This window comes from Brassica napus, chromosome C8 (genome assembly GCF_020379485.1).
Source record: "Brassica napus cultivar Da-Ae chromosome C8, Da-Ae, whole genome shotgun sequence".
Classification (NCBI taxonomy): domain Eukaryota; kingdom Viridiplantae; phylum Streptophyta; class Magnoliopsida; order Brassicales; family Brassicaceae; genus Brassica; species Brassica napus.
In genome coordinates, this window is record NC_063451.1 from 48,005,948 (window position 1) to 48,019,354 (window position 13,407).

Genomic DNA, 13,407 nt, shown 5'->3' on the forward strand with positions numbered 1-13,407 from the left:
GAACATATGAGCTGTTCTCATACAAAAAAAACATTCCTTGTATATATATATTATTATCGTATCATAAATATTTATTTGGTGCAAACACCTTCCGTGAAGGTGCACAGCTAGATACTCGATTTATTGCACTGTACTCTAGTTTACGCTAAGCTTGAAAAAGATAAAGATAGGTGACAGATAGTCTGACCAAGTCTGACAGAGTCATAGGTGGGAAAGTTATTTATATTCATTTTTAATACTAGTAAGAGTCTGATATGCTGACTGTGTTATATAGACATCTCTATGTATTTGCTATAAATAGAAGGATAAGACAGAAACATCTAAGAGAGAAGAAGTTGACAACTTCTTTGTGAACGCATTGGTCTTCAAAGCAATGTGCTGAAAAGCTCATGACACTCGTTAAACCATAAGCTGTAGTGAAACTCATGCTACATTTTACCAAAAAAAACTCAAGCTACATCGTAGTTTATTTCATTTTCCTTATTCGAAATAAAATATATTGGTGTAAGCATATTCAAATTAAATAGTATTATTTAATCACTAGAAATTTACAACATATACTACCAACAGAAGATTCTGCATTATAAGATAATTTTCAATCCGAGGTCTTTCTATTTACAAAAAGAAAATTATAGAGAACCGAAGCAACAAAAAGCTCCTTGATTATTGAAGAACATGATTTAGTCTTATTTATTTATGGGTTTTAGAGTCGATTTGTTTGAATGCTATTGATAATATATAAATGTATCAGTCCTTAGGTTTGTGTTTTATGTCACGACGATCCACAAAACTGATCAGAAGACGTCTGTTTTCTCTTTATAGGTCTCAAGCCATTGTTGTTCTCTGTCGTCGTTTCATCTTTTGTACCACCTGATAAGTCTCTAGTCGAACCATTGTCACTCTTATTCATCTCCATCGTTGAAGAAGAACCCGTGAAGAAACCACCACCAGAAACACGTGGAATCGCCATCCCCACTGGTTGTTGCATCCCCTGCACCTGGAACTGTGGTCCGTGGTTAACCGAGGGACCGGCACGGCTCATATCAGGTAAGCCCATTGCATAAGGCATTCCCATACCCATTGCCATTGCTGCTGCAGCAGCCGGGTAATGGCCCATACCCGGTGGGAACATAACCGGTGGCATGTAGTAACCAGAAGCCATTGACATGATCTGAAGTTGAGATTATTAGTTAGTATGATATTTATTTTATTAATTTTAGTGTAGCAAGTGTTACCTGTACTTGAAGTTGAAGTGACTTGAGATATTCGATTGCTTCATCTAGCATTGAAGCTTTGTCCACCTTTTTATTACCATACAAAGCTTTCGAGTTGGTGAATATCTTGAAGAGCATTGCTCATCATTTCATAAATACATAATCGAGTGACAAAGTATATATAAAAGGAGACCTTGTTGCAGTTTGGTATGAGTTCTTGAAGAGCACGCATCTTCTCGTTAATCCTATCACGCCGTCTCTGAAAATCAAGAACAGTGTGAGTTGAGAAATAGAACAATAAACCCTTTGAGTAGGCCTGCGGATTTTGTCTAAACCGAACCAAATTTTTTGGTTTTTTGGTTCAGTTATGTTTGAATTCGGTTTAGTTCGGTAAGGTTTTGAAGAATGATGCGGTTTTCGGTTTGGTTTGGTTTTCAATTTTCCAAAAAACCAAAAAATAACCAAAATATCCTAAATTAACCAAACCAAACTAACCGAAATAACCAAATTTAACCAAAAATATCCGATTTTTGTAAGAAAAATTATATCAATTTCAAACCAAAAACCAAAAAATCATTTCGGAAATAAAATTTAAAACCAAGATTAACCGAAAATCGAACCAAATTTTCGGTTCATTTCGGTGGGACTGTGGATGAACTGAATAAACCGAAAATACCGAATAAACCGAAACCTCATGCCTACTTTGGAGAGAATTCACTCACTCACCCTTTCAGACAGATTATGTACTTCCGCCGACCTGCTTCTCTTTGAACCAGTGCCTGTTCTTGATGGAGCTGCTTCTTTTCTTCCATCTCCTGATTCTCCTTCAACATCCTGCTCAACAACATCCAAGAACAACAATCAAGCCACAAAGAGAATAAGCAAGATTTTCAAATGATAACGAGTTTAAACTTACTTCACTATGACAGTCAATATCTTGAACATCCGAATGCTTTCTTTTAACAGAAAGCGAAGGACTTTCAGATGGACCATCAAGACTATTACCAGACCCAACAGAAGAACACACAACAGCCTTCTCACTCTCCTGCTCTTTTCTACCGGAATCTTCTGAAACTAGGCAAGCCTTTTGGCTATCCTTAGCCATAGCAGAGGCAACAGAATCGTTGAGAACCTCTTTAGCTCCAAGAACTTTGGTCTGAAACACTTTAGGTGGGCTTTGAGGACTCTTCTCTTTAGATCTATCAGCGTTGTTATTAGTACTCTTCCCCAAAGTGGCAGGTCGCAAGAAGTGCGAAAAGTTGATCAAACCAGGCTTGTTGCTTGTGGTTACTAACGGTTCTCTAGCTCTATCAGTTCCATAGAGAGAATGTGATTGAAAGCCGTTATACTGAGAGGAAGAAGCAGCAGCAGGAGGAGGAGGAGCTGATTCATTGCCATTGTTTCTTCTCTGAAACAACGCCATGTCCTCCTCTTGTAAGAAGTCAGAGCAGTATCCATCTAAGGATTGATGATGATGATTCAGCCATGGGACAAAGTCATCGTCTTGACTCAAACCCGTCATCAGAGAAGGTACTGGCATAGGGATCTCGTCCATCACCGTCGTCTTTGAGGCGTTTCCGATCTCTCTAGGCCTAGAAGAGGTTCCTTGATGTGGTGGAGGAATGTTCTTTGATCTGCTTTGAGTTGAAACCTGACCGTTCTCCCAAACAAGCTCAACAACTTCATCTACAGGTCTGTTATCAAACATTCAAAGTGATGAACTTTGAAACAGAGCAGTTACAAAGAGAGAAATGAACTCACGGAGAAGTGTTATTGTCTTGAGCAGCTTTGGAGAGCCTGAAAAGCTCAAACAGAGGCATGGTGCTGCTGCTTACAGACAGAAACAGAGTCTCTTTTTCACTTTGTAATGTCTGAAAAAAAAAAAGAAATAGAAAAAGAAAACGATGTCTCTGTCAATAATCAAATGTAAAAATAACAGAGAGATTGATTCATATTATTAAAATTAATGCCAATGATTAATTAGTCTATTAAACCAATTGTTTAATAATCAGAGTGAAGAACGATTCATTAATAAGCTCTGAAACAAATAAAAATCAAATCTTTCGCTCTGTTCCCTGAATCGAAACAGAGACCCGTAAAAACCCAGAAACAGAACAGTCTATAATTTGAAATCTATTGTAGACGCTGACCTGATAAAAAGGGTAGTAGCAATCGAAGAAAACGAAAGAGAAAGTGAGATCCTTGAAGCACTAAATGGAAAGTGTGAATGGACGAGAACAGAGGAGGAGAAGAAGGCGGCAGAGAGGGGGAGTAGTAGTAATCTGAAGAAAGTAGAGTACGCGGAGAGAGAGAGAGAGAGAAGACAAATTGACGCACAAGACGGAGAGAGAGAGATAGAGAGGGGAGGAGAGGAGAGGAGAGGGGGGACCAAATCGTCGCACGCACTGTAACAGAGGATTTTGATTTGATTTTCACAGTCTCTGAGACGCTTCTCTCTCGAACATTCAACTTTTAAGCTTCGCACTACCTTTTACTCTTCTCCATATTTTTCTTTTTTCTTTCTTTTCCACTATTTTTTCTCCTTTTTATTAACGAATATATTTATTTTATAGGATGTTATTGCAAAATGAGAAATCTAGTTAAACTTTGTGTTGGCTACTTTGAATATATGAAAATTATATATATAAATATATATTGAAAAAATATGAAAATTATATTTATATGAGTACTCTGGTGCATGATATTTTTTTTTTACTAGACTAATTTATTTTCAAGTATTTTAGAGTTTACCTCGTTAGTATTGTTAGAATAAACAAAAGAAGTGAAATAATTATTATTTTTTATTTTATAAACTTGTCAATAAAATAGAGTTATATTTTTGGGAAATTGCTATAATTACTATTTAAAATTTTCATTGTTACTCTAGATTTGATAGGAGTAACATTTTTATCTTTCCTTCCACTTTATATTTTTGTCATTTTCATTTTAATATTTCTCCTTCTTACTCTCTAAATTAAGTTACCAGTCACAGCTTTAACATGAGGTGGTGTTTTGGCGAAAAAGATAAGAGATCATAGATGTTTATAATAAGAAAACTAAAGAGAAAGGGACCTAGAAAAGAGAGTTGGAAACATGGGTAATGATGGGTTATTACTGACTGAACCAAATTGCTTCTCACCGACCTCTCTGCACACACCTGTTGTCTCTGTTACATGGCACCGCTATAAGCATGAAAATAATACTATAGTAGAATATATTATCTTATCTTAAAAGTGACATGGGCCTGTGATTCTCACTAAAGTCTTGTGATGATGTGTTATCATAAAGGAACACTGCCAAAAAGATCACACACCTAGTGGGATTTGAACAACCTTGTCTCTCTTTATCTATCTTGGTAATAATAAAAGATTTGACTCTCTAATCATTAATTTTTTTTCTCAAATCTTCTTACTATACTAATCATCCTTAAGTTTGGGGACTCACTTGGCTAGTTATATTTATATACAATAACATGTACTTCTTTTGTCAAGTATGTTTGGTATCTAAACTAATGAAACCAATCATTTGCTTATTAATAACTCAGATTTTGTTTAATCATGGAATGTTTTATACATTTATTTTTCCAGACTATTCTTCTAGACCTTTAATCTTAGAATCTACTTCCTTCCTTCCTATATCTTTTTTTTTTGGGAATTACCTTCCAATATTATAACTGAATCATTAACCATATATCATGAATTTAAATATCTAAAACTTACGAAAATGAAAAGATAGATATTCTGACCGGGCCTCGTAGTCTGGTGGTAAAGGAACCTCGGCTGAAGTGTTTGCCATCACGAGTTCGAGCTCCGACCACAGCAGATTTAACATGGTTTTCGTTTGGCCTCCAGGACCTTCCTCGCCAGTTCCGGTTGGACACGGTGAGATCGGAATAAAGTCCGGATACCTGGATTATCAAAAAAAAAAAAAAAAAAAAAAGATAGATATCCACCAAATATGGGAGATCTACAATAATATAACTACGAAGCTTAACACTTCTCGGCTGTAGCCGGTAAATGAAGTGTATATTTTGAAAATTTAATATTTCACAATATAATCATAGGTGTAGAAAGAGTTTATCTAATTTCGTTAATCCAATTTCTTAAGGTTTTTGTATAAATCTGGCCATACTCACGATGCTCAGCGAATTTGAGAAACTGCCAATATGAATAGTTTTAGCTCCTTATTTGTATTTGCATGGACCATTAGTGTCACCACTGTAGTTTATCCCCATCTAACGTAAAGACAACGAATTCAACGAAATAATCTTAAAGACATTGAATTCAACGAAATAATTCGAATAAATAAATAAAAACCATATAAAACCAAATAAAACCCATTCAAGGAGATATATATGTTAGGCCAATACTCAAAATAATGGCAACACCCTGTCCCCGCAAAATTCTCAATCCACCATGACCATGGAATATGCCAACAAGTTTTGATATGCTTACGATAAGCAAAATAAAGATACGCAAAAATCTTTTACCTCACTATCATAATCGCTTAGAAAATATAACCTCAGGACTCTGGAGTTGGCCCTTCTACAATGTTTTTTTTTTTTTTCCATCTAAGATTTTATTTATTATATAATTAAACCTTACAAACCTATTACAAGAGCCATTCAAGCCCAGACTAAAAACCTAACACGGCAACAACATTATAAGGCCCAACAACGGCCCATAAACCAAACCACCCACACTAAAGCGGAACGCATCACTTCTTCCACGTGTTCAAATTACGGTAAACGAGATCCACGTGTTTGAAGACCAAACCCCTCGTCTTCACCGACATGCAGATCGTCGCCGACACAGGGAACCACCGGCTCAACCGGGACCAAACCTCACGATCTTCACGGTGTGCACCATCTTAGCCATATCACCAAACTTCGGAGAGCTTCCATCAACCTATGTTGAGATCTCGTCCAAGCCAAACACCGAAGACCCATCACATGCAACGGAATCACCACTGGCGGAGAGCTTACATCGACCGTTGTCGAGATCTCATCCGCCACCTTAACTCCAGAAAAACCGAAGCTTTCCACCAAACGGAAAACTTTTAGAAAATCGATTGCTTCCTAAAAACTAGATACACATAGCCGCCATCTTCACCAAAGGAGAGTGAAACGCGGAGATAAGCCGACCGTCCTTTGCCGGAGAAGAAGGCAAGGACGTCGGAGACAAAAAACCAGCCGACAACACCGGAAGATATGGTGCGTTGCCGGAGGCAGAAGCCGACTGAATTACCGAGAGGACAAGTATATGGCCAGCAGTCAGGTTATTAAGTTTTATTATATTACGTCAAAAACGTCGCTTTACGTCATCATAGAAGCAAATTTGTTGGAGGAGCTTTAGCCTTTAGGTGATGATCATAATCACGATCGACTATGGTGAGTGACTATGGGTGATGATAGATGACTCGAGACACGTGGTTAGTAGGGACAGAAGATAATCAAGATATGACACGTGTGATATGGCATATAACATGCTATGTTATGACACTATTGTTTAAATATATTTTGCGAAATGCTGACCAGAAACAATGTTTGACACAAATGTGTATAATGTTTAAATATCTTTTTCAAAATGCAATGAACTACTACACTTTGACACGCGAGTTTTGATGTCCCTACTTCCTTGGACTGTCCAAAAAACAAATCAATCCCAACTATAAACCATATCCAGTTAACTTTTGTTTGTGAATTTAATATATGAGGTTGGATCAGAAGCAAAATCAAACTGACATTAGTATTCTTTACCTTCTACCGTGTAAAATTGATAGTGTAATTCTTCAATCTTACTGTTGTTGGCACTACGAACGTGCGAAGCTAAATGTGATATCTTGGTTGTGAGGAAAATGGTAGCGTGTGCAAAGTAAAATATTACCGTATACAAAGTGAAATTTACAATAATCTAAAACTAAAAATAGACCAAACTAAACGTAGCAGTTAACTTATATACATGAGTTATAGAGATTTGTTGTCAATTTTGACAATTGTTATAATCAGACATCATAATTCATATAATGTAAAGTCAACTCTTGTGTAACAAAGAGGAAAACAATCTCTATATAAAAAAAAAGATTTCAAAATGTAGCATTGCTCATTGGGCCATATTCACCGGCTCATTAAATAGAGCCCATTAACAACACCTTTAGTAAATAGATTAATATTTTTTGAATAAGCCCTAATTTTCTCAAAACCGGAGACAGACACACACAATGAATCTTCCGTCGTCGACTTCGGTGACGTCAGCTTCGGATCCGGACACTTCACCGGAAAATTCCCCGGAGACATGCGAAGGCTGCGGCATCCGAGACTCCTGGGTCACACACTCGGCTCGTTTCCGTTGCATCATCCGCTTCTACTGCACGCACTGCCTCCTACGCAAACACCCGACGTCGTTTTGCCCCTCCTGCTACGCCTTCTACGATTCCTCCCCGCCGCACCACTCTCGCCGCGTCTCCTGCTCCGACTGCGGCTCCTACACGCACATCCACTGCGCCGACGAAGCAAACTCCACTCCTTACCGCTGTCCCCCTTGCCGTGACCCTGACTCCTTCTCCTTCTTCCGCCCTATCATCGACGCCAACGGCGTCCGCTGCGTCGATAAATCCCTCTCGGGAGCGTTCTTATGCGCGGCCAAGATCTCTGCCTCTTCCATGAACAAGGCCGTCAGCTTCGCTAAATGCGAAGCTGAGCGGAAAGGAAAAGACGCTGCCGTAGCGAGGAAGAGAGCACGCGAGGCTCTGGATGACGTCATCAAGCTCGACGAGAAGGCGAAGTCGGACGTTGAGTTCTCCGCGAATCGAGATCAGAAACCAAGTCTGAGTCCTGCATCCACCAATTCATATCAACTCAAGAAACCGAAGGCAGATCACCCTTCAGTTAAGTAAGAACATTAATGTTTTGTCTGGACAACAGACAAGTATGATAACTTGAAGCAGTTCGTGACTTCGTGTTCTCCATGAAAGAAGCTTCAAGCTAGGATTCGAGTTTGGTGTTAGATTATGCAAGTGATCTCCTTTATTTTAGGTGACTTTGTGTAGAAGTAGTTTTTGGAACTAAACAAATGCTTCAAGTTATTCATATGAATATTTTAAGATCTATTTCCTCTATTTTATCATATAAGGTTTTAGAATATTTTTTTTGTTTCAAAATATAATTTATTTTTACATTTCAATGGATGATGCTATTTGTTTGCTATTAGTTAAATTATATCTAATATATATGAAATGATATTTTTGAAAGTATAACAACTTTCTTAATTAACATGCTTTTTTTAGGTAAAACTGTTTACAGTATAAAACAAAGGGAGTATTTAAACATTTAGAGTATATATGCTATGATTATAAATAAAAACTAACACAAAAGCATATATTCATAGTGCCTTTTGTTAACAAAAGGGGATGGTCACACAAGATGTTTCTCCTTGAGACTAAGAACAGTGTCTCTAAGGCTTGTTTCTGTAGGAGTAAACTCAATCCCCAAACTTTTCACCTTTTCTACATTTACTTTGCAAGTCATCGAATTCAAATCAATCTCTTCATTCCTAAAAAAAAGTTTATAAAAAGTTTGTTAGGCTTGTAGAATATAAACATGATTATTACTCAAAAAATAAAATAAAACTTACTCATGAGCAATACACAAATCAGGAAAGAATTCACGTAAGATTTTCTCAATCTCCTCCGTTGTGACAATCGGAGCATCAATGATGTATCTGCCTTTGGCTGAAGGAGTCTCGAGCGCCTTGATATGAGCTAGAGCAACATCCCTCACGTCCACAAGTCTATGATGCTTCCTATTAAAAGTGTTCTTACCTTTTATAAAATCTATAACCACATCTACTGAGAAATTAATAGTTGGTTGTAGGACTGGTCCAATAACGAGTCCTGGATTCATTACGACCAAGTCCAAGTTGTTGTCCTTGGCAAACGTCCATGCCGCATTTTCGGCCAAAGTCTTGGAGAGTATATACCATTGCTGGATACGAGAAAATAAAATAAAAAAGGTAATTAAGAAATAATGAGAGTTCTAATAACTCATTGATTTGTGAAAGAACAATGTAAGAAAACCTTTTCCTCCTCACAGACACTTGGATCAGAGAAGGTTGTTTCGTCTAGTAAGACGTTTGGTCCCAAGGGGAAGTTAGGAGAAAGAAGTGTGGCCATGGACGACGTTAAAATGACCCTCTTGACAGAAGACACTTTAGTGCATGTTGCTAGTACGTTAATAGTTCCCTTGACGGCTGGTTCTATCAGCTCAGCCTGTATAATCAATAGTAACTATCAAGTTTCTAACAACAATTCAAGCAAGTAAACTAGTAAGGATTGTGTTGGTTTGAACAAAGTACTATTTGTTGACGCACCTGTGGATCAGTGGCAATGATTTTGACTGGTGAAGCGGTGTGGAAGACAGCGTCACATCCATCAATTGCATGCTCGAAAGAACCTTCTTCTAAAAGACTTGCTTTGAATAGTTGAAGTCTTTCTCTTGCGCCGTCAAGTGCAAGAAGATGATCTGTTTTCTTTTGATCCTCTGGAGAAACACACATACATGTGTCAAAGTCCACTTCAAGAGAAGATTCTCATATATTTCTTTATAGTTTTCAATGATGATGTTTAAATAAGATGCTGATATGGACACTAACACAAAATATTATGCTATAGTTTGGTTAGATCGTTATATATATGTGATGATGATGTTTATATACAAAAACATATGGTTAATGTTTTAGGCTCCATATTATCAATATACTAATTTAATGGAAACCATAATTCCTTCAAATTCTGTCAAATTTCTAAATCCAATACACCCACCTAAAATATACTAGTTGGCAACAAAAGAAAAAGAAAAGGGTGTATTATATAGTTATCCCGGACCACCTTTTTTTTTTTCTTTTCTAAAAGGCTTAGGTAATTCTTAGATAGGAGTCCTTAGGAAAAAAATAATTAAATAATCAGTGGATCCCACCAAAAGGTAAGGATTCAATCCTTAAAATTCCTAAATAAGTACTGAATCCTTGCACTATTTACGGGTCCCCACGACTACGTGGCGGCCCGTGAATGGTCATCTTTTTTTTTTTAAATCCAAAATATCCAGGATTAATCTGAAATGCCTTTGTCGCTAAAGACTCCAATGAGTCTCACCGTTGCGCATGCTCTAAGCTATCCCGGACCACAAAAACTTATATTACAATGACTAAACTGTACCAAACCAAACAAACAACCCCACCACCTTAATTGCTTTAGGTCCAAATGATGAGACGTGCGGGGTAGGATAGAAATGGACCGTGTGATTTGGCTTTTAGCAGAGATTTTCACAATGGTGCAAAAAAAAAAAACGAACCGACACTCAACCCTTCATAGGATGGAACAAAACCAAAAATTACTTTCTAGAATCTGGATTTGATTTCCTCTCGATTTGTTGTTTTTTTTTTTTGCATGAATGGTTTACTTCGACTCAGTTTTGTTTTTTTATCAGTTCTTAGCTATGCCTACAAATTTATTTTCTCATGGGTTTAGCTTAGATTATTTAGTTCATCTTGTTCCCTTCATCTATACCAAAGGAGAAAATAAACAGGACAAAGCCAAAAGAGAGGAGGAACAAACTTGGGTCTCGAACAGTAGCCTTGACGGTGTAGCCACGGAGAAGCAAAAGCTTCACAATCCAAGACGCTATGTAACCGGAAGCTCCGGTGACACAAACCACTTTTCCTCCTCCGTTCATCTCCACTCACTTTCTGACGACTAGTATTATTGGTGTGGATGCTAAATGAGAAACAGTAAACAACTTTCCATTATATATAGTTGCATGTATGTTTTGGTTTTACACGCAAACTCATCTCTTTGAATTCCACGTGTACAACACTACAACAACATAATCTCGTCTCTACCTTCGGATGTATATGTGGTTTCATTGGTTTCCATTACGAAAACATATTTATCACCACAAATTTTTTTGGCACCTTATCACTATATCTCTTATATTAAAGGGAAACATTTTTTTTTGTTAAAACTTCTTACTTAATTTAAATAAAAGATCCAAAATGTTTACAAAAGTCCAATAGGCTATAATGTTGCTAACAAGTCATATTTAGAATCACATAGTCAACTTAAATAGTTTAGAGCCCATACTGAGACAAGTCCAAAGAGTAAGCCCATTGTTGAAGGGAAAAGGTCTTTTCTGATCAAAGAGCGCGGAGGAGTCGATGCTTATCACGATCATTGTCATCCAAAGAGAAACCAACTCTGCATCATCAAGGATGATCGGTTTGGGTTTGAATCCCTGAAACTCTGTAGTTTATTCCTAAGTTGGCGATCGATCTGGTTGAAGAACTGATCAGTCGAGCGAAAGGTATTGGCGTGGAGTCTTGTATTTCGCTCATTCCAGAGCCAATAGGCCGTCGCTTGCCAAGCAAGAAGGACAAGTAGTTTCTGCGGTAGAGATAGCGAGAGAGAGGTCATCTGTTGAAGTGTACCGGCCCAGTCCCTGATAGGTGCGAGGTCAAGTCGTCGTGCCACAAGCGTCCATAGATCGTAGCTGAACTGGCAGAAAAAAAAGAGATGATCTCTCGTCTCTGGGCTCCTATTACAGAGCAGACATTGAGGATCAACTTGTAGTCCCCAGTGGATGAGTCTATCACGGGTGGGGAGTATGTTCTGTATCACTAGCCACATATGGAAGCTATGCCGCGGTATTGCCCTTGAAAACCAGACAGGAGCATACCAAGAGACATCAGGGAGTTGTTCTATAAGGTAATCATAGATGATACATGTTTTGAAGCTAGTGTATGTTTTGCCATTTATCTCCCACTCATAGTAGTCTTGATTATCAGTGAATTGGACAGTTGTGAGGTAGACATAGAGCTGTAGTTGCGCTTCATTCCTACCCGGTGGAAGTTCCCAGGAGCCATTAGGACACAATGAGGATACAGTAGCGTGAAGAGGTATCTCCAATCTTGAGTTGCTACCTGAGAGATGAGTGGAAAGGGCTCCAAAAGGAGACCAGTTATCAGACCAGAACCATGTCGTTTCACCGTTTTAAAGCCTGAGCTTTATGAGTGTAAACACCTCATTCTTCATTTTGAGCAGCTTGTTGACTAGCCAGGAGTAGGACTGCTTCGGGGAAGTTGTCCAGTAATTGTGCACTGAGCCTTTAAACATCACCTCTTTGAACCATTGGACCCAGACAAAATCAGGTCTAAAAAATAAGAGCCAAAGCAGTTGAAAGATGCAAGCTTTATTCCAGGTGCGCAGATCCTTTACCCCTAGCCCTCCTTCTCTTTTTGTTAACACTACTGTTTCCCATGAGACACGAGCTGTATGATGACCCTCTAGGCTCCCTTTCCACAGGAATTGGCTACAGAGAGAGTTGATTCTCGTAATGCACGCTTGAGGCAGTATAAAAGCAGAGGACCAGAAAGTGGTGATTCCCGCAATCACGGTTTTGATGAGGAGCAGCCTACCGGAGAATGATAGAGACTTGACTGACCATGAAGAGAATTTTGCCTTTATTTGATGGATCAAGGGCTCACAGTTCGCGAGTGATGGCTTCTTAGAGTTCACAGGAACTCGTAGGTACCGGAAGGGGAGAGACCCTAGTGACATGCCCGTTGAGACTTGAATGAGGTCAGTTTCACTTTGTGTTAGTCCTGAAGCATAGAAACTGGTCTTTCTCATATTAACAACCAAACCCGATCTTGTCTCAAATTATTTTAGCACTTGGAGCACTTGCTGAACGAAGTCAATGGAGCCGTCAATAAAGATCAGGAGGTCATCCGCAAACGATAGGTGGGTGAGCTTGGTGGAAGTACAAGTTGTTTGGTACCAGAATATATTTAGTGACGCCGCTCAGTTAAGCATATAGGATAAGCAGTTCATATCAATCACAAATAGATAGGGTGATAGTGGATCCTCTTGCCTTAAGCCTCTCTTGCCTTTAAAGTAGCCATACACTGAACCGTTGTAGCCAACCATGAAGCATGTGGTGCATATACAAGCTTTTAACTGTCCCATAAATCTTTCAGGGAATTGAAGACCTTTCAAGCACGAGAACAGAAACTTCCACGAGAGGGTGTCAAACGCCTTCGCAATGTCCACCTTTATGGTAATCCTCTCCGGTCCCTTGTTCTTGTGGTAGCCATTAATTAGTTCTTCTGCTAGAGTAGTGTTTCCACTAGTAGTCTGCCTTTTA

General features: G+C 38.4%; 3 protein-coding genes across 3 annotated transcripts; 1 reads left to right on the top strand and 2 right to left on the bottom strand.

Annotated features, from left to right (window-relative positions):
• Positions 1-558: 558 nt before the first annotated feature.
• On the bottom strand, positions 559-3,666 carry LOC106419805 (transcription factor PIF3). Its single transcript, XM_013860639.3, has 7 exons — positions 3,365-3,666; positions 2,976-3,085; positions 2,131-2,908; positions 1,941-2,048; positions 1,408-1,473; positions 1,236-1,301; positions 559-1,171 (listed from the first exon to the last, which is right to left on the bottom strand). Exons 2-7 carry the CDS (start codon positions 3,032-3,034, stop codon positions 773-775), a joined length of 1,476 nt encoding a protein of 491 aa, XP_013716093.3. The 5' UTR covers positions 3,035-3,085; positions 3,365-3,666; the 3' UTR covers positions 559-772.
• Positions 3,667-7,383: 3,717 nt separating this feature from the next.
• Positions 7,384-8,184, top strand: BNAANNG25860D. Its single transcript, XM_013860773.3, has one exon. It carries the CDS (start codon positions 7,434-7,436, stop codon positions 8,106-8,108), a length of 675 nt encoding a protein of 224 aa, XP_013716227.3. The 5' UTR covers positions 7,384-7,433; the 3' UTR covers positions 8,109-8,184.
• Positions 8,185-8,448: 264 nt separating this feature from the next.
• Positions 8,449-11,005, bottom strand: LOC111209098 (phenylacetaldehyde reductase). Its single transcript, XM_048765413.1, has 5 exons — positions 10,824-11,005; positions 9,581-9,750; positions 9,288-9,479; positions 8,846-9,195; positions 8,449-8,764 (listed from the first exon to the last, which is right to left on the bottom strand). Exons 1-5 carry the CDS (start codon positions 10,939-10,941, stop codon positions 8,626-8,628), a joined length of 969 nt encoding a protein of 322 aa, XP_048621370.1. The 5' UTR covers positions 10,942-11,005; the 3' UTR covers positions 8,449-8,625.
• Between the last annotated feature and the right edge of the window lie 2,402 nt (positions 11,006-13,407).